General features: G+C 39.1%; 1 protein-coding gene across 4 annotated transcripts; it reads right to left on the reverse strand.

Annotated features, from left to right (window-relative positions):
- Positions 1-660: 660 nt before the first annotated feature.
- LOC133515944 (tetraspanin-5) lies at positions 661-21,069 on the reverse strand. Of its 4 annotated transcripts, XM_061848593.1 has the most exons (9): positions 20,626-21,065; positions 18,241-18,361; positions 16,984-17,057; positions 16,415-16,489; positions 15,676-15,774; positions 9,152-9,331; positions 7,521-7,634; positions 6,099-6,215; positions 661-4,440 (listed from the first exon to the last, which is right to left on the reverse strand). In XM_061848593.1, exons 1-9 carry the CDS (start codon positions 20,713-20,715, stop codon positions 4,372-4,374), a joined length of 939 nt encoding a protein of 312 aa, XP_061704577.1. In that variant the 5' UTR covers positions 20,716-21,065; the 3' UTR covers positions 661-4,371. The 4 variants fall into 4 exon arrangements, 2 of the variants coding, with proteins under 2 accessions (XP_061704577.1, XP_061704578.1); XR_009799142.1 differs by lacking the exon at positions 7,521-7,634 and having other exon boundaries at positions 8,352-9,331; positions 20,626-21,069; XR_009799143.1 differs by lacking the exons at positions 7,521-7,634; positions 20,626-21,065 and adding an exon at positions 18,438-19,481 and having other exon boundaries at positions 8,352-9,331.
- Positions 21,070-21,784: the final 715 nt, after the last annotated feature.

Genomic DNA, 21,784 nt, shown 5'->3' on the forward strand with positions numbered 1-21,784 from the left:
CCCCTCGTTGCACAATGTACTATTGGTTTACAAGGGGGTAAAATTTTTGTTTAACCGCTCGTGCTCATATTGATACCATTTGTTTGAAGACACGAGGGTTAAACAAACTTTGCCTCCGAGCGAAACAAAAAATTTCCCCACACCAACGCGAGGAAAATACTAACTATGAAATACCAAACAAATCAGATCCAAATAACGTAATATAAAAATTATCATTCAAAATCACCATTTGAATTAAATTCTACCGGCTAACATAGGAAACAACTCAAAATTTGCATCTGATTACTTTGCCCCACATGTGGATAAAACGCAACTTATTCGTTTCTTCGCTATATAATATAAGCAAATTTTCATGTCCAAGTTGATACAAACAAACTTGCAAGTTTTTAATATTATTAGATTCTATGTTACTTAGTTAATTTACGCATGTAAAAACTATCCATGTAAGATAGATAGATAGATAGAATACTCTTTATTGGCACACCTCAGTAAAAATATACAAGAAAAATAAACAATTGATTAAATTTAGAGGCAGACAACAGGCGGTCTTATCGCTAAAAAGAGATCTCTTCCAGACAACCTTTGGGTAGCGGAAATAGAGAAGTTAATCGAAAAAGTAGGTGTTGCTGTAAGTATGTAGGTAAGGATAAATGAAACATGTTTGTCATTCATAATAATAAACACTATATTTGCGTATAAAATATTTAACATTACTGTACGTCTTTGAAAAGCAATATAAAATCCTACATCTACATACAAATACTGTTATATTTAGCTGCCTAATTATCAATTCATCATTTTTTGTTTGATTTCAGTAAAATTATGAGGTATGTACCTAGATTTTTTGATTTTGAAACAGGAAAAATAATATTTATCAGGAAGTAAATAATTTCGATTAATAAATCCCAAAGCGATGAATTATGCAACATAAAATCATTGATGCACAGCAAATTGTCAGTCGATTGCCAAGAGCATGGAATTCCGAAAATTCTTCGAAGAAGAATATCTTCGTTGTTGACTTACGTTAATAGGAATGTCAGACTTAGACATACAAGAATTTAGATAGTTGAAGCTCTCGGTAGACCCGCGTTTTCATGTTGTGTACAATGTACAACTTTTGCATAATTATACTCAAGGCATAATTGTTTAGACCAGCTAATAAGTTAACCTAGTTGACTTCAATAAAATATTACTTTCGATCTTTAGGACGAGAAATTAGATAGTTAACACTATAAAGTTTATGGTCCTGAAGGGTCCTTTTCTATTAGAAATACATATTTGTTTAGCGTTTCACAAACGAATACTTGGCGGTCTTGGTGGATCTGTCAACTAGGCGATTTTACTTTTTAGTTTTATAATTATCAGTAATTAATTACAACACTAAAGCATAAACAAATATTTAGATTATATAGCATGCACCTTACTATTTACAATATACTGAATTAATGTACTGTACCTATTTATCAAATATATAAGTTTGTCAATAACGGCAATTAGGAAGCAAATGTACGGAGATCAGATAGCACAAGTCGCTTATCTTATTGAACTTTATTCGTAATTCAGGCACGCACATCACTATTGGTAAGCATTGAGAAGGGGTCAAATTAAATAATTAATATGCTAATTCATACAATATTAAACACTTTGTTATAAATCTTCATTGAAAGTATGAGTCATTTTAAAATTTATGGTGTGTTATTAACAAATGAAATTTAATGTACACACCGTGTATATTTTATATCATCACAAATTGCAAGGAAAATTTGTTGAAACTAATGGACAGTATAATTTCATGATATAATAATAAGAAACTACTTTTTTTCCTTAAAAAATTATAAGTATTTTCTGACGCGACGTCAAATCTCACACATATATTTCCGCTCAAACAAAAAAAATACGCCTAGGGACTCTTCTAATCAAATCAAAATATATCGAATTTTGTACAAAATATGATACATGACATGAAATACGTCTTGTGAAAATTTGTGGTTACCTATGTCAAAAATACACGCTGAATTAATAATACGAGAATCAAACAACACTAGAAATATCTTGTAGGTACCTACTGCTCATTATGCATGTCCAAGGTAAAACATAATTGTAAACTCCTAGTTTAAATGTACAACAAAACCACTACAGAAATCCTACCACTAGACACTACTACAATACAATAATAAATATTTTGTGCAAAAAATTGAGATTTTTTGTCAAGATCGAATCACAACATATTGTCTTAAATATAATACTATTTTTGAGATATAACAAAAAAAATTAAAATGAATTTAAATACTTATAAAATCGTTTGTTAACTTAAAGCAATGAGTATTACTTATCCTAAGATTCGTCAGTTAATCTTATAAATGTATAGATAAGTCCTCTAATTCTTATAATACTAGTTTCAGCCATTATTCTCCTGGGCCTCCTCTGACCCCATGCACCGACGACAGGTCACCTAAAGCACTTTATAAAGCATTTTACAAGGCAATTACAATATTATGCGATCTCATGTAAAGTATTACCCACTAATACTATCAATATAAACGAAAATTACACTTGTTAAAAATATGTCATTAAAATTTTAGTCGAAAATTACTGATGTATTTATCAGAGCCCGGAACCGGAATTGAAATACCTGTTAATATCGTTCCAAAACCGTTATATTATTTTGTTTAATAAAAACCGGTTGATTGATGGAACGTGAACTAATAAATTACGTTCTCTCTCCTAACAATTTTATGGTTCGCGGGGAACGATATAATATAATACTGGTTATTTCCGGCTTTCAGGGACCCTCGGTTAAACTCGTTGTCATTCTTAAAAGAGGCAACAATACTTTACTCGTTCCATCTCGATATTCAATTAAATTTAACCGGATAATTTCGTTCCATAAAACGGAGGGCGAACGAATTTGGCATAAACCGGTATCTCAATAGAACAGTTCTTTAACCGGTAACTGTAACCGTTAACGAAATCCTTTTCGTTCCTGGGTCAATAACGAAACCGGTTTGAAAAATAAAACGGTTTCCGAGCCCTGCTATTTATTATAATTGATGAATACATTTCGCAACATATCATATCTGTATACTACATAACTTCCGCGAATACTTTTCACTTTCACTCTAAAATTATTTCGATACTTATATTTTCACAGCTCTTTTAAGGCTAGTACAGTACAGTTGGCCAATATGAACACATCTTTAGAGTGCAGACAATTTCCTATCTAGTTTATTCTCAAATTATAAGATCTTTTGTAATGATATTCAATGGTTATATGGCATGCTACTAGATAAACCTTATGGAGTAATATAAAGTAATGCTGTATTCGATGGTTAGATGCCTTAATTACATTGATTTCAACGCAATCTAGTGTGACCGTTATTGTGATATGTCACGGTGTTGCCAGATCATGTATTTTGGTTAGTTATCTCTGTAGAAGCTGTCTGCACTTTGAACTTAGGTCAATTACACACTGGATAATTCTTATGACGACATCAACATTTATTTATAAACTTTATCACCGTCGAGATAACTTGAACATTCAGGAAAGAAGTGAAAGTGAGTGATTTAAGGATTCGTTGTGAAAAGCTGTTAAGTAAGAGTTTGGGAAAAGCTACGTCAATACGATAGTACATAGGTAAGGTAGTAACTATTAGGTGTTAACAAAAGATTTAGAGCAAAAAGATCGTTATATATTATAGCCAGACAATATTGTCAGTAGCGCCATGCAAATCATACCCTGGTAAACCTCAAAGAAATAGTCAAGTCTATATTAAATACCAGATTTTATTAATTGACGAGTAGTATCAAAATAAAAAGATACTCTTTAGCGGGAAAAAACTTTGATAATATTTAGGTTAAACAGTTAAGCGGTAAAGCTTCACCCAAAGTAAGAACTCAATTCGCTGGGTGTAAAAACAACAAGGAACAATATAACCCTCGTTATCATTAGGTTCTTGCCTATCTACATATAATTCGTTCTACTTAAAACATTTAGTGTTTGATTTTCGCTTCATTCTCTACTGACACTATTGGCTGACTATTGAATACATACAACAATGCATTCACAAGTCTTATATTAATTCTAAATCCGATTTAAGTGAACAACAGCGCCATCTATCCTAACCTTAGGTAAGTAGCAAGCATCGGCGACGTGGTCCCTGCGGGGCTACAACCGCGAAAATCGAAGTTTGTCAATTGCGGGCATTTTTCTCTGTCACTCTAATTACGTCTTAATGCGAGTAAAAGAGAAATATCCCCGCAATTTGCGAAATTCGGTTTTATCGGTAGGCCCCCAGGCGCGGGCGGCGCTAGGGGCCGGGCGCGCGGCGCGCGGCGCGGGGCGCGTCACACGGCCGCAGGAGGGGCTGATTGTCAGTGCCATTTCGCTTTCTGGGCGAATATGTCCGCGCGCAGGTTTTGGGCGAAACATATTCCGAGGATCTATTGGGAAAATAAAAGGTTAATAAGTAAATTCATAAATTGTTTTCTTTCGTGTTTGTTCGTCAATGGAATAAAGGCTTCCATAGTAACGCAATTAGTTTAAATTACAACGCCATCTAGCGACTTACTGAAGGTAGGTAGCCTCGTAAGCGGAAGAGCTTCTATAGAACACCTTGAAAAGTACACGGGATAGAATTTTTACGAGCATTTAAAGCAAATTCTTAAAGTATATGCAAATAACAGGACTGACGAATCAGATCGTAAATCATTGGAATCATGATATTTCTTTCTCACTTGCAAGGTCCCGCCACAGTAGTTCAGGTTTCGTTTTTTAGCATTAGAAAAAAGGTAAACAATCTTGACGCGACTTTTTAATTTATTTATTTTTGTTTTTCAAAAGTGGATTTCAATAAAAATACACGTCAAAGTCGCTTATCATCTTTCTAATGCTAAAAAACGAAGTAATCCGCATGAATGGTATGCACGGTACCTGATTTCAATTGCCCAACTCATCACATGGTACTGCGGCAAGTATAGAATATTAACGTCAATGCGTATAGTTCGTGTCACCCACGATGACGCGCAGATTTGTCAAATCTAACCTTTAATAACATGACAATACGAGTCAAGCCACGCGTCGTCGTGAATGACACGATCCATAATAGTGCGTCCCAATCGAGCGAATGTGTCACGAGTGCGCACGCTGGTTATCTATGGATAGCCCGCATTATTTGAGCATTGCGCCAATTACGCACTCAATCTGAAGTACACATTCGCTTGATCTGGACACACTTTAATCATAAATCAAGACGATGTATGATTATTTAATAGTAACAGATTTCAGTTAAAACTGAGTCGACCGTCCAGTGGCCTCATAAGGGGATTATGTTTTCTACTCTTCTTCTTAGTCGTATACTCTTGTCAGAGTAGTCGTGGTGATTGCGGTCGTTGTATGACCTTTTTCGCTGTTTCCCGCCATGATTCTCTATTTATTGCCTGCCGCACGCACAGATTCAAAGGTGACCCGGCAAGAGCTTTTACTTGGTCGGTCCATCGCACTGAGGGCCGCAATCTGGGTCTTGTGCCATGCACTCTGCCCTGAACAACCAGCCTCTCCATGGCGTCGTCTTCCCTGCGCGTGACGTGACCGTAGTAGCTAAGGATGCGAGACTGAACGATTGTCGAAAGTCTTTGTGTAACCTTGAGCTCCTGGAGAATTTATATATTAGTGTGACGCTGAGTCCACGATATCCGCAGCATCCTTCTCCAGCACCACATTTCCAAAGCATCAACGCGTTTTCGTTCGCTCTCTCTTACTGTCCACGTTTCAATGTGGGCGCCACTGGACGGTCGACTCAGCCTTAAGAAAAATAACTAAATGCAAGCCATTATATACGTTCGCAAAACTACTACAAATTCATGCCAAAAGTCAAACAATGCGCTTTGGATCTACTACCAAACTCAGGCGGTAGGTAAGGTGTACTCAGTGCGTATCCCAGTAGAATGTAGCATAGTTACGAAATAAATCTAATTCAAATATTTTATTTTTATTTAATCGAATAAATATTACCAATCCTTAGTCAAACCAACGCCACAAGTTAAGTGGTAGATCTATAGTAACAGACAATATGCAAGTGCACCAACATACAAACACTTACGTGTGCAAAAGTAGTACAAACAGCGGTCGTAGCGACCACCAGCAAGTTACGGTCAAACCACTCCTCGGCCGCCTCTAGGCAGCCTTTCTCATGTATTATCTTAGCAATATCATAATTCTAGAAAGAAAGAGAAAAAAAATAAAACAAATGCAAACACAAACTCCTTTACACTAATATAAAATGAAAAAAAGATAGTAGCTTGCACTGATTATCAAATTGGAAATCGAATTTAAAATTAATCAGCTTTCAAGCAACTATCTTGTTATAGTTAACATGAACACTTAAGAAATGCAAACTTGTCACTAACAACTTTTTACTTTAGTAGTATTAGTTCTGTAAATATTATGGGACAAACTTTTGCATTCCTCGTCTAAACATGAGTAAGCATAGCTAACTCCATACATCAGTTTTTTTTACCAAAACGCGAGTTATTTCGCAATCGACTTCTATCGTCAAGTAGTGGATTTATCCGTATTGCTACTTGAAAATAGATGTCGCGACGAAAGAAAAGTCTAATGCAAAACAATTTTCAGGTAATATTAATATTACAGCCGGATTAACCGGAACTCTATTTTCAACTCCTGCTTGTAATATTAGTTGTAAATTGTAGAGATAATACATTTTTAGTCAGTCGCGACACTCTTGCGTGACATCTAGTGTCAAGTAGCGGTACTGATACATGTCGACTTTGAAATAACCCACGTTTTGGCAAACAAAAAACTGATGTAGGTATGGAGTTAGCACTCAATGCTTGCTTATTTTTCTAAGGTCTAAAGTCTAAACATAACAAACGTAGGTTCGTTACGAATATTCTACCATGCGATAAATGCCACGCTCTATATATCCTTTATACATATATATATCTACTCCTATTGTAAAAGCTAAATTAACAATAAAGTTTATATGCAGACTTCATTCGTTTGTGTAAATGCAATAGAATTCTACTCAACGCCAGATTTATCAAACCAAACAAACTTTTTGAAGGCACTTCGTGCAAGTATCCGTTGACGTAGTTTTAGCGCCTTTGCGATCCTAGTTTTGTGTTGTATCTTTTAAGTTTTTGTGTCGTTTTAAGTGATACATTTCCATATCGGTCAATGAGGAATTTGCTCGTTTGAAATAAGCGAGTAATTTGCTCGCTTGAAATAAGCGAGCAAATTAATCATCTAAATCTTTTGTAACTATGCCGCTCGGTAAGTATCCACGATTTTACTAGTCACGATTTCATTGCAACTTTTCTTTTAATTTAGATCACGAAAAAAGTAACACACTAATGGTAAATCCAGTTACTCTTACCGTGGAATGACTCCACAGACAAAAGATTGTGATCACACTCAAGCCTCTGAATCCTCTAAAATAATGTAACTGGAGCTTAAAGGAACGTCAACGGAGACTAGCCCCGTCCCTCAGTAGGGTTAGAACCTTGAGCGCGATGGGCCCCAGGAAGGCGGCGGCCACGGCGGCGAAGCGCCGCTGCAGCCAGTCCTCGCCCGCCGCCAGGCAGCCGCGCTCGTGGATCACGCGCTCGCTCATTTGCTGCCGTTTGTAACAACAATTTACTTCTTTCTATATAACTTTCCCATTACGTACCTATACTCACAATATTATTGTATTATTCATAACTGATATCGCAATCATATTGTACGCAGATTTATAGGAAACGCGCGTCCTTTTGACCAATTCATTCCCGTAGTTCGCATGGTATCAATTCAGCATTGTCAACTGGACTGTTTCGAGTGGAAACTGTCAGAGAGCGAGCGAGGGAAAAATTTACCAACTTGCAGTTTTGTGATTGCACGATCGAGCGATTGCATAAGTAGTTCCAGTAATCTCTTTGAGCACTGATGTAGTAAGTAAAATATCATCAGTACGCCCGAGTCGACAGCGCCGCTGCAGCAGTTGAAGTAGCGTCGTAGACAAGACAAGTCCTCATATAGGTCGGCTTGCGGACGTCGTAGCCGCAGTGCTTATTGCGGATTATGTCCTGCGGCTTGTTGCGGCAGCAGCTGAATGGGACTCCGCACGCCTCTAGTGAACCAACGGCGTCGCTCGAACAGTTGAAGTAACGTTGTGGTCTCGGTACAAGTACTCACATAGGTCGGCTTGCGGACGTCGTAGCCGCACTGCTTGTTGTGGATGATGTCCTGCGGCTTGTTGCGGCAGCAGCTGAATGGGACTCCGCAGGTCTCGCGTGAACCGACGGCGTCGCTCGAACAGTTGAAGTAACGTTGTGGTCTCGGTACAAGTACTCACATAGGTCGGCTTGCGGACGTCGTAGCCGCACTGCTTGTTGCGGATGATGTCCTGCGGCTTGTTGCGGCAGCAGCTGAATGGGACTCCGCAGGCCTCGCGTGAACCGACGGCGTCGCTCGAACAGTTGAAGTAACGTTATGGTCTCGGTACAAGTACTCACATAGGTCGGCTTGCGGACGTCGTAGCCGCACTGCTTGTTGCGGATGATGTCCTGCGGCTTGTTGCGGCAGCAGCTGAATGGGACTCCGCAGGCCTCGCGTGAACCGACGGCGTCGCTCGAACAGTTGAAGTAACGTTATGGTCTCGGTACAAGTACTCACATAGGTCGGCTTGCGGACGTCGTAGCCGCACTGCTTGTTGCGGATGATGTCCTGCGGCTTGTTGCGGCAGCAGCTGAATGGGACTCCGCAGGCCTCGCGTGAACCGACGGCGTCGCTCGAACAGTTGAAGTAACGTTATGGTCTCGGTACAAGTACTCACATAGGTCGGCTTGCGGACGTCGTAGCCGCACTGCTTGTTGCGGATGATGTCCTGCGGCTTGTTGCGGCAGCAGCTGAATGGGACTCCGCAGGCCTCGCGTGAACCGACGGCGTCGCTCGAACAGTTGAAGTAACGTTATGGTCTCGGTACAAGTACTCACATAGGTCGGCTTGCGGACGTCGTAGCCGCACTGCTTGTTGCGGATGATGTCCTGCGGCTTGTTGCGGCAGCAGCTGAATGGGACTCCGCAGGCCTCGCGTGAACCGACGGCGTCGCTCGAACAGTTGAAGTAACGTTATGGTCTCGGTACAAGTACTCACATAGGTCGGCTTGCGGACGTCGTAGCCGCACTGCTTGTTGCGGATGATGTCCTGCGGCTTGTTGCGGCAGCAGCTGAATGGGACTCCGCAGGCCTCGCGTGAACCGACGGCGCCACTCGAACAGTTGAAGTATGCGTTGCGGTCCCAGTCACGGGGGCCTTCTACTCCGCAGCATTGGAGCTGGAAAGATATAGAGTTCAATAATAGTTTATGTGACTGAAATGAGGGCTACCATTTTTGTGTTCGCCAGTTGGGTAAGGTCCGAAGTATAAATGTCAGTCATTGTTATTATGGGCGCGACAAAGTTTTTAATTTCAAATCATATATTACATATATATTACCTACATACATACCATAGCACCATACTAACTACTATAAGTTGCTCCTTCGACCCTGCTTAGTCTTGCACCTTTTTTTTGTTAACTCTGCTTTTAAGTACTGACACTCCTCATTGAGCTGTAACTCATATTTTCAATAAATGATCCGAGACATATCAAAAAGTTCACAAAACCATTATAAATGTAATAAACGCGCTTAACCTACCTAGAAACAGTGACAATTGACATTTCTGAGACCTTAAGAGCCCTTATTCCTTGGAGCGTTCTCCGATTTCACGAAATAACGCTCGATAGATGGCGTTGGCGCTCGGTACGCGAGCGCCGGCAACGCGACGCGCGTTTCAATGCAGGCTAGAATAATCTTGATAGTTTTCAATATAATGTCAAGCAACATTAATTTTAGTGTTATATGATATCATATGGGCACACTTTATTTTATTTTATATGCACAGTAGTTTTTTTTTATGTACACTACTACTAAGTGTACAGACTACAGAGTGTACTATAACCCTTGCTCTTTATTCTGTCTCTTTCACACCAATGGAAAATGAAAAAGTTAGTAAATAACTGCAGGTATAAATAAAGTATATTAGTGCGATAGAGAGACAGTGTTTCGTTGTCGTGACGTAAAAGATTGTCATGTTGGCTATGCACCCATGGCGCCTAGCCAACATGACAATCGTTTGCGCATGTTAGTGCTATAGAGAGACAGTAGTGTTTCGTTGTCGTATCATAAACGATTGGCATGTTGGCTACGCACCCATGATACCTAGCCAAGAAGCCAATCGATTGCACATATTAGTGCGATAGAGAGACAGATAGTGTTTCCTTGTCGTATCGTAAACGTTTGGCATGGTGGCTACGCACCCATGCTGCCTAGTCAAGATGCCAATCGTTTGCGCACATTAGTGCTATAGAGTTTCAGTTTTATTTGAAATCACGTTAGGGTTTGTATTATTATTTTTGACCCGAATGAAGTCCATCCAGGTTCTCATGATGGAGTCAGGAGTTGGTCACCAGGAGGCCTACCGCGAACCACGTTCGACGTGTTGCCTCTCTGTCGCACTTGTAAATTCGTACGTAAGTGTGATAGGGAGGTAACTTGTCGAACGTGGTTCGCGGTAGGCCCTCTGAACTCCTAATCTATTCATTATAATTCCATCGTGTTTGGGCTCAAAAGATTTGCCCTGACGAACACCATCGATCTAGATGAGGTCCAGGGTCACATGACGGAGTCAGGAGTTGGTCACCAGAACTCCCCAGAACTCCTAATCTACTCATCATAACTCCATCGTGTTTGGGCTCAATAGATTTGCCCTGATGAGCACCATCAATCTAGATGAAGTTCAGGGTCTCATGATGGAGTCAGGAGTTGATCACTAGAACTCCTAATCTACTAATTATAATTCCATCGTGTTTGGGCTCAATAGATTTACCCTGACGAGTACCATCGATCTAAATGAAGTCCAGGGTCTCATGATGGAGTCAGGAGTTGGTCACCAGAACTCCTAATGTTCTCATTATAATTCCATCGTGTTTGGGCTCAATAGATTTGCCCTGACGAGTACCATCGATCTAAATGAGGTTCAGGGTCTTATGATGGAGTCAGGAGTTGGTCACCATAATTCCTAATCTACTCATCATAACTCCATCGTGTTTGGGCTCAATAGAGTTGCCCTGACGAGCACCATCAATCTAGATGAGGTCCAGGGTCTCATGATGGAGTCAGGAGTTGGTACTAGAACTCCTAATCTACTCATTATAATTCCATCGTGTTTGGGCTCCATAGATTTGCCCTGACAAGCACTATCGACCTATCTTCGATCTATCGAAATCTTTTGAGCCCAAACACGATGTAATTATAATGAGTAGATTAGGAGTTCTGGTGACCAACTCCTGACTCCATCATGAGACCCTGGACCTCATCTAGGTCGATGGTGTTCGTCAGGGCAAATCTTTTGAGCCCAAACACGACGGAGTTATGATGAGTAGATTAGGAGTTCTGGTGACCAACTCCTGACTCCAGCATGAGACCCCGGACCTCATCTAGATCGATGGTGCTCGTCAGGGCAAATCTTTTGAGCCCAAACACGATGGAATTATAATGAGTAGATTAGGAGTTCTAGTGACCAACTCCTGACTCCATCATGAGACCCTGGACTTTATCTAGATTGATGGTGCTCGTCAGGGCAAATCTATTGAGCCCAAACACGATGTAATTATAATGAGTAGATTAGGAGTTCTGGTGACCAACTCCTGACTCCATCATGAGACCCTGGACCTCATCTAGGTCGATGGTGTTCGTCAGGGCAAATCTTTTGAGCCCAAACACGATGGAGTTATGATGAGTAGATTAGGAGTTCTGGTGACCAACTCCTGACTCCAGCATGAGACCCCGGACCTCATCTAGATCGATGGTGCTCGTCAGGGCAAATCTTTTGAGCCCAAACACGATGGAATTATAATGAGTAGATTAGGAGTTCTAGTGACCAACTCCTGACTCCATCATGAGACCCTGGACTTTATCTAGATTGATGGTGCTCGTCAGGGCAAATCTATTGAGCCCAAACACGATGAGGTTATGATGAGTAGTTTAGGAGTTCTGATGACCAACTCCTGACTCCATCATGAGACCCTGGACCTCATCTAGGTTGATGGTGTTCGTCAGGGCAAATCTTTTGAGCCCAAACACGATGGAGTTATGATGAGTAGATTAGGAGTTCTGGTGACCAACTCCTGACTCCAGCATGAGACCCCGGACCTCATCTAGATCGATGGTGCTCGTCAAGGCAAATCTTTTGAGCCCAAACACGATGGAATTATAATGAGTAGATTAGGAGTTCTAGTGACCAACTCCTGACTCCATCATGAGACCCTGGACTTTATCTAGATTGATGGTGCTCGTCAGGGCAAATCTATTGAGCCCAAACACGATGAGGTTATGATGAGTAGTTTAGTAGTTCTGGTGACCAACTCCTGACTCCATCATGAGACCCTGGACCTCATCTAGATCTATGGTGCTCGTCAGGGCAAATATTTTGAGCCCAAACACGATGGAATTATAATGAGTAGATTAGGAGTTCTAGTGACCAACTCCTTACTCCATCATGAGACCCTGGACTTTTGATGGTGCTCGTCAGGGCAAATCTATTGAGCCCAAACACGATGGAGTTATGATAAGTAGATTAAGAGTCCTGGTGACCAACTCCTGACTCCATCATGAGACCCTGGACCTCATCTAGATCGATGGTGTTCGTCAGGGCAAATCTTTTGAGCCCAAACACGATGGGATTATAATGAGTAGATTAGGAGTTCTGGTGAGTGGTGACCAACTCCTGACTCCATCATGAGAACTTGGACTTCATCCGGGTCAAAAATAATAATGCAAACCCTAACGTAATTTCAAGTAAAATTGCGTTTTTTCAGAATATCGCCGCCAAATAACACTAGACCCTACTCATAGTGTTGTGTTCCTGCCGGTGAGTAAGGTTGCCAGAGCTCAACGAGGGTCGGGAGGGGGTTAGGGTCGGCAACGCGCATGTAACTCCTCTGGAGTTGCAGGCATACATAGGCTACGGATACTGCTTACCATCAGGCGGGCCGTAAGCTTGTTTGCCACCGACGTAGTATAAATAAAAGGACCACTGAAAATCCATCGATAAGCGAGAGTCTGTTGTTAAGCATAGTGTAAAAAATGAACTTTTATTAAGATTTTCTAATCGCAGTATATAGCACTTCTCGGAACTCCGTAGCTGATTACGAACGTAACGAATGCCTTACAATCGAGCACAGGTCCGTCCTCTAAGCGCGCTCCGCGCAGAATGAGAGCGTGGCGTCAATGCTGCGTGATTTATACGTGTTTTAAAAAAATATAAATTTACGGCAATGTAGGTCCCATAGTTATGATTTTTTTTTTTATAGGTTAACATAAAGTTACAGTTTGCTATAATATTATTTTTAAAGCAAAATATGCGTACAATTTGCGGAAAAAATATATAATAAAACCCTGTTTTCGCCAAAAAAATGAAGAAAACTCGGAAGGTATTTTATCAGTTTTTTCAAATGAATCTTCGATTGTTCATCATTCCAGCCCCTCGTACGAGATATGTTGAATCAAATTGTAGTCATTCATGTACCAAATGATTCTTGTTTACAGCAAAATTGAGAACCGAAACGCCACATCTCACTGCAAAATTTGGAAAAGACTCCCAAAAAAACTCATTAAAAAAGAGGTTTAAAAGAGAAAATGAAAATTTGAACTGTTGGAGCCGCTAGTTTAGGAAACGATTATTTAAGTACGTTACCAGTTTTTGAATAAATACTAATAGTTACGTCGTAATCTTGAATGAAAAAGGAACCATTTTACAAAATACGCTCATCTGTAGGAATAAGGACTCTTAAGCTACACTAGCGCCTCTAGCGACGAATTCATATACGGTAGCCCTCTTTGGTGCTTTAGTAACTTTAGTTTATAAACAATAAAACAAACTAATTAAAACATAAACTGAACGTTAAACGGCGGTTAATGAAAACTTTTTCACGCAAGTCACGCAATCGGTTTTTTTTTAATGCAGATACAAACTGTCTGCCCCAACTGTCAAATAAATTTGTTTGCAACTGAAGCGCTGGTGGCCTAGCGGTAAGAGCGTGCGACTTGCAATCCGAAGGTCGCAGGTTCAAACCCCGGCTCGTACCAATGAGTTTTTCGGAACTTATGTACGAAATATCATTTGATATTTACCAGTCGCTTTTCGGTGAAGGAAAACATCATGAGGAAACCGGACTAATCCCAACAAGGCTTAGTTTACCCTCTGGGTTGGAAGGTCAGATGGCAGTCGCTTTCGTAAAAACTAGTGCCTACACCAAAATCTTGGGATTAGTTGTCAAGCGGACCCCAGGCTCCTATGAGCCGTGGCAAAATGCCAGGACAACGCGAGGAAGAAGAAGAGAAATTTGTTTTGTTTGCAACTGTCACTATTTTTGCAATTTGTACACGAAAGGTAGTTGATGTGGCATAGATACAGCCATAGAAAGCAAAAGCGGAACTAAAATGGCAACCGTACGAAAGTTAGCCCACTTTCCGTACACCTAAACCAGTTTTCATTGAAGTGCCAACGTTTGACTTCAACTAGCTACAAAACAAGATTTATTAGAAGTTAAAACCTAGCATTAAACTATTATTATTAGATTCAATTTTTCAACTTGTTATCCATATAACTCAATGAAACCTAGTATAAATTTAGTGCATTTACTTCGTAACCAACCATGCACCATGTTTAAGATTTTAGAACTTTTTACCTTTATATCAAATGAAAATGACACATGCCTAAAGCAATTTAGAATAAAGGACCATGGGAAACTTTGTATGGAGCCAAATCCAAAACAAATGAGAGTTAGGTAATTAGATAGGTATTACTATGTACTTCATTTCGTTCTCGCACCAACCGGAATTGCATTGCAGAACTGCGATATTGGCATTTTTGTCAAAATGTCATCACCCTTATTACCTACGCAATAAAGTCGAAGTAAGTAAATGAATTGCTACAGGACAGACGTTCGCGCATTAAAACTTGATCATTTGATTTATGCTGTCCATATAATTATGTGTAGATAGATAAAGACCCATTAAATGTGATAACTCGGAACTCTGTAGGTTTTTGGACCCTTTTGATGCATAGTCCCTTGTAACTTTTTATTAATTGACGTAGGTTGATTTTGAATTTCACAGTGGTATAATTTTCTTCTACATTCCAAGTACATTTAACTCATTTTTAACGGATATTAGATTACTAATAAGCGCCACAAAGAAACAAACTCTTCTTCCTCGCGTTGTCCCGGCATTTTGCCACGGCTCATGGGAGCCTGGGGTCCGCTTGACAACTAATCCCAAGATTTGGCGTATGCGCTAGTTTTTACGAAAACGACTGCCATCTGACCTTCCAACCCAGAGGGTAAACTAGGCCTTGTTGGGATTAGTCCGGCTTCCTCTCGATGTTTTCCTTCACCGAAAAGCGACTGGTAAATATCAAATGATATTTCGTACATAAGTTGTGAAAAACTCATTGGCACGAGCCGGTTTGAACCCGCGACCTCCGGATTAAAAGTCACACGCTCTTACCGCCAGACCACCAGCGCTTCCACAAAAAAACAAACTAAAACAGTTAATAACAATAAGTGCATATTTACCCATTCTTCTTGAATCCAGTCGATCAGGTTCTGCTGGTCTGGGTCTTCTCTGTAATGCGTAATGAAGGTCTGGAAACCAGTCGTCGCCTGCTGTTTTATCTGTAAGTTGCATTATAATGGTTACATTAGTTACTTGGATTAACGACGACAGTTTTTATTGTATACAACTAAACCCGCTCCAAAAAGCAGATCTGAAGTTACGCTCCTATTACGGGTGCATCGTAAAAATTAGCTTTTGAAAGACGCGAATAAGTTAACCATACAATAATAACTGTTCTAAATTTTAAGTATCTACGTCATACGGTCTCTGAGAAACACGCATTTAACCGATTTGCGAGACCGAAGTGATTCCATAAGAGCTCCGTCAACAAAGTTTTGTACGGAGCACTATAAATTGACCCCATAAACATCTTACCTATTAATTAAGCCATTTTAATGTACTATTGACGCTACCTGTTGCAAACACTTCAAATATTTACATTATTGGCAGCACTATAACGGCTTGTTGTTGTTATTGCGAAACATTGTTATTATTAAGTAGGAATGAGTAAAAAAGATAGAAGTTGCCAAACCTATCTTCACCCACTCACCGACCTATAATTGATTATGACTGTCGAAACGACAGGTCAACCGTAAAATAATTGACCGATCGACGATGATCGACCGTTATCAGATTCGATCCGCGAGAGGAGATATTTCCAAAATGAATAATTTTGAGAATTAATAAAGTTTAACCTACCCAGTCTTTGAACACAAAGAACAGGATTCCTGTCGTCATCTCAGACAGCAACAACAGCGCCAAAAACACCGCATACTGAAACAAACACAATTAACATCTTTATTGGCCAAAGCAAATAAATATACTAAGCAGTTTTATAATTACTGATTTCGATCATTGTGTGAAATATCAGGCCAAACACTTTACACAGCTCATTAAGAACTATAATCAATTAGATCAACAACAAAGCAAGTACCTATACTTTAAAGATATATTTCAAAATTAGGACCTTATTACATTGGAATAAGGTAAAAAGTACATTGTATCTTTGACACCGACTGTACAATCGGAGCGGCAAAGGTGTTCTCAAATATCTGAACAAAGCCTCTATTATCAAGACCTTAAAGTGCATGTTCAGATATTTTTGAGCAATTTAGTCTTTCCAATATATCTAATGGTGACTGTGCCAACTATAGACTTATGTAAGCGACCATTGAGAAACCTTAACCCTTTGCAATAAGGTTTAAGACTGATCTGTTGACTGCATCATAGTGCGATTGTTTAAATTGATGTTAGCGTTAATTACTCACGCAGGCCAGTAAGCAGGTGTTCTCACGCAACGCTCCGACGCAGCCCGTGAAGCCTATTATAAATGTGATAGCACCTGAAACGAGGACCATTTAAATATGATTAGACGAAATAATTTGATTGAGAGAGGCATTCTAGAATCAAACCAAAATAAGTTGGTAGCGATTTTGATAGCCCATACGGTGCACGGGTTATTTTAAACAGTTCTATGAAATTATGACGTTTACTTGACGTTTATCTGACTATATCTTCCTGGATCAAAGGGTTGTTTAGTGACAGTTAAAAATCGCCAGGTGACAAGCAAAACTCGCTATTTGGAATTTGTCCTTTATAAGGACCTTTGGGACTCAGGACGATATTCGCTCCATGCATGACTGTGGCGCCACGGCGCCCTAGTGGGCGTGAGACATGTTGCTTGTTTGACAGTTGGCAGCTGCCAAACAGTATGAAGATGTCGTCCCACGAAGGTTCATATTTTCACCACGTCCTGCGTTGGCGTCGCTTGTATAACCCCCACCACCAACTTCGCACATAGCCAATAGGTTTTTTCACGAAAGCTGGCGCAGTTATTATATGAGAATTAAAACAGTTCAGTACAAATATTGCGTAAGCTCTTATGAATCAAGTTTTAAGTCATTAAAAAAAATCCTTAAACAATAGTGCTTTTAAGGGGCCCACTGATTACCAGTTCACCGGATGATATCGGCCTGTCAGCTATTCGCAAAAACGGACATTCGCGAATAACTGACAGGCGATATCGCGAACTGGTAATCAGTGGGCCCCTTTAAAATATTACAACAGCACAGATTTTTAGAACTGTATCTTAGTATCATATATACACAACAATCTAAGAACAAATATTATGACAACAATACTCTTTTAATAGATAACAAAAACAAACAATGCCATTATGTAGGTGTATGATAGTATTGATAGTCATTAAAGCACCTGATTAATCGTAACATTGTTTAACATAATGACATTTTGTGCACTTCATACAAAAACATGATACAAAGATATTTATAATTAAATAGCGGTACTTATTTTAAAAAATTGTAACACAGATGTCACATAGACAAGAAAAAAGCAAAATGAAAAAATACATATATTACCATTGCTGCACTTGTAAATTCTGACAAATGCAACCCGGAATACATTACATATGGTTTTCTTTCCTAAAAAACTGAAAGATGACATACTTAATGGAATTTACAAACGCAACAACATTATCTAGTTTACATGTATGTTTGCCCACTTACCAGCACACATCAATATGAAAGCTGGATCCAGTGCTATATTGGTCAGCTGCGATAGGTTGTTGAAGGTGTCCTTTTCCGTCCATGCCCACACACCCACAGCCAGAACTATAAGACCCAAGAACTGCAAAAAGAAAAAAAGTGAACAGGCTGCCAGTAATAAATCCCTAGACAAATATAAGTGCCTTAAAAATTTCTACCTTCTTTTTTCTTATTCATTGTTTCCTCATGACTAAGGGTCGCGACCACAGGTGGTTATTGTTTTGTGCACTTAGGCTCTCCATTCTGCATGATTTTCCACCTAATACTAGGCACCAGTGGAGATCTCTGACAGGCCTTCTTTAGTATATATCTACCTGGGTAGTAGTACTGGCACTACTTTTATTATTTTGCTATATCTACTTTTATTATTTTGCTATACACTTTGAATGCAGGATAGGCATGATATTTTAATCTAAATCAGTTCAGCGGTTATTGATTCCCAATCAAAACTTCCACCCCACTTTTCACCCCCCTAAGGGATGATGATGATAAAAAGTACCATACATCAAATTTCAAGTAAATCCACCAATTTCAATCAACCGATGAACCCATCGGTTTGGTGTCAAGAGGTGACAGACAGACAGACACACTTTCGTTTTTTAGGGTTCCGTAGTCAACTAGGAACCCTTATAGTTTCGCCATGTCCGTCTGTCTGTCTGTCTGTCTGTCCGAGGCTTTGCTCCGTGGTCGTTAGTGCTAGAAAGCTGAAATTTGGCATGGATATATAAATCAATAAAGCCGACAAAGTCGTACAATAAAATCTAAAAATTTAATTTTTTTTAGGGTACCTCCCCTACACGTAAAGTGGGGTGAATTTTTTTTTTCGCTTCAACCCTAGAGTGTGGGATATCGTTGGAAAGGTCTTTCAAAACTAATAGGGGTTTTCAAGAAACATTTTTTGATAAAGTGAATATATTCGGAGATAATCGCTCCGAAAGAAAAAAACATGTGTCCCCCCCTCTAACTTTTGAACCATAGGTCCAAAAAATATGAAAAAAATCGTGGAAGTAGAGCTTAAGAAAGACATTAAATGAAAACTATAGCGGACATGATCAGTTTAGCTGTTTTTGAGTTATCGCAAAAAGTTTTCCCTTCATAGTAAAAAGACTTACTTTAATTAGGTACTGATTATGCAAATTTGCCTATTTGTTTAACTCGGGTGAAAGGTACCGTTTCATCCCTTGGTTAACAATTTACTATACCTTAAGCTCCAGTTTAGCTTATTGTGACGGAAGAATAACTACGGAAACCTACACTGAGCGTGGCCCGACATGCTCTTGGCCGGTTATTTAAATATTAGTATAGATTTCTGACTGATCTAAATATATTTGTAAAATAACTTTAACTTTAAAAATAAGGAAAGTTTAAACTGGTCTACAGGAAGAAAGCTTTATCAAAATTCATGATTCATACAACAACCTGCCAGAAACTAGTTCCTTACAGTAATACTTTGTGTTATTTAATGTACATGTGTAATATATAGTTTTAAAATATTCTATTATCTTAGCTTTGCTTGGGCAGCTAAACTTATTTGAAATCTCTGAGAACCATAGCTTATCCTTGGTCAGAAAACTTTGCAGCCTTTAAATCTAAATTATTTTTAGTGGTGCTCAGGTGTAGTTTTTTTACTTGTTATTGTAGGTATCTTTGTTTAAAGATAAATGTCTGATAATAAAACCCCATTTAATCACTCTTTATACAGGTAATGATAATGACAAGTATTAGAAAAATTTTGCTAAATATATAAGTAATAATATACAAGCATTGTAATTTTATACATTTCCAGAGGAAGTCACATAGTCATTGCCAAGTTCACTGTACAATCTACACCAATCTTGTTTGATTAGCACAACACATTTCTGACATCATGGCAGGATCATACCTATTGTTTTCAATTGACATAAATTTTGCTAAAACACATACTTTAAAGCATATTTTTCCAGATTCTTCCAGACAATCATTAGTCAAAAATCAGTTTTAATACCCTACACTCATATTCAAATTCGCGATCGTAAAGAGGATGTGTAATGTCAAGTACTGTTACAATAAATTGAGGTGGCCTCAATTTAATACACCTAAACAAATGAAAATACTGACACACTGGTTGGCTAATATTTTCGTAAATATGGAAATTCAGCTGTTCCAAATACGTAAGAATGGCTAACTCGTTTGTTTTTTGTTTATTCTAGCCTTGAACTGCACTTGTTTGTAAGGCGTTTACACTAACACTAAGAAAAGTAATGTAACTACGTTACTTTTACTTGGTCAAACGGATACTTATCAGTTATTCAAACAATTTTAACTTACCTGGAGTCTTTTTAATTAAATATGATGAAGAGTACTTACCCAAAACAACACATTTACACCAAAAATAACATATTTCAAACAACAGCTGACTTCGCTAGTATCGCGTCGATATTTTCTTATTCCAGGCATTTTGATTGTACAAAATTAATTCGTGTCACTTAAATAAAATTACTTAATTAATTGTCACATAGAAATAACTTAATTCGACCTACATTTAGATAGAAAACTAAATATCTGAAGATTTAACTAAATTATCGAGCGCAACCAAGCGCATTCTACTCTACACCACAACGAAACGAACAACGAAACAAATCACAACGGGAACGGGTGGGGGAAGCACGACTCAATGACAGCAGGATAGCAATATAGCATTAACTAAGGTGAAACAGAGATGTTATGAAAGGGAAAGAAAATGACGCCCTCGGAGCAATTTCGGAAAGTTCGGAAGCGCTTCGGCTTCGGCTTTAAAGGGCGCAAACGATTTTGATTCATTGTGGCATTTGATCATGAATCTAGTATAACTGGATCAGGCGTGAGCGGAGAGGGGAATGGCTGAACGGGATAGTTTTATGAATCTTTCAATAAGAGTAGCAGAGAAAGCTGTATTATTGTTTGTCATTGTCAGTTTTGTTTTTTTTTCCTCACCGTAAATTTTAGTATGGTTTATGGTGGGCAACAAATAACCCGACCAAATTACGTAGGTTGTTTTGGTATGTTTACAGGAATGTTAAAACGTGTTTTTAATTTTAATGGCGTATGTTCTTTCCCTCACGGGTTGTATGCGGTATAGCACATTTATCTATACGATCCTACCATCTATCTATGATAGGATCCTACCATCTATGCATTTGAATCAAGTTTGAATCGATGAAATGGGGGCCAGCGTATTTTCCCACCGTGAGGTCACGTCAATATTCAACAGTAAGGAGTTTGTATGGCACGAAACCAATTAAGCCTCAATTACATTCACACTTCCCGATAACGGGCCCGAAATCAGAGGGACTACCGCGAAAACTGAAATTCGCAAATAGCGGGGATCTTTCTCTTTTACTCCCACTAAGACGTAATTAAAGTGACAGAGAAAAATGCCCGCAATTGACGAACTTAGATTTTCGCGGTTATAGCCCAGTCCCGATTTCGGCCCTGATAATCGTTTTCCGTTTCACGGACAGTACAAACAATATTTGAAATGTAACAA

This window comes from Cydia pomonella, chromosome 3, assembly GCF_033807575.1.
Source record: "Cydia pomonella isolate Wapato2018A chromosome 3, ilCydPomo1, whole genome shotgun sequence".
Classification (NCBI taxonomy): Eukaryota; Metazoa; Arthropoda; class Insecta; order Lepidoptera; family Tortricidae; genus Cydia; species Cydia pomonella.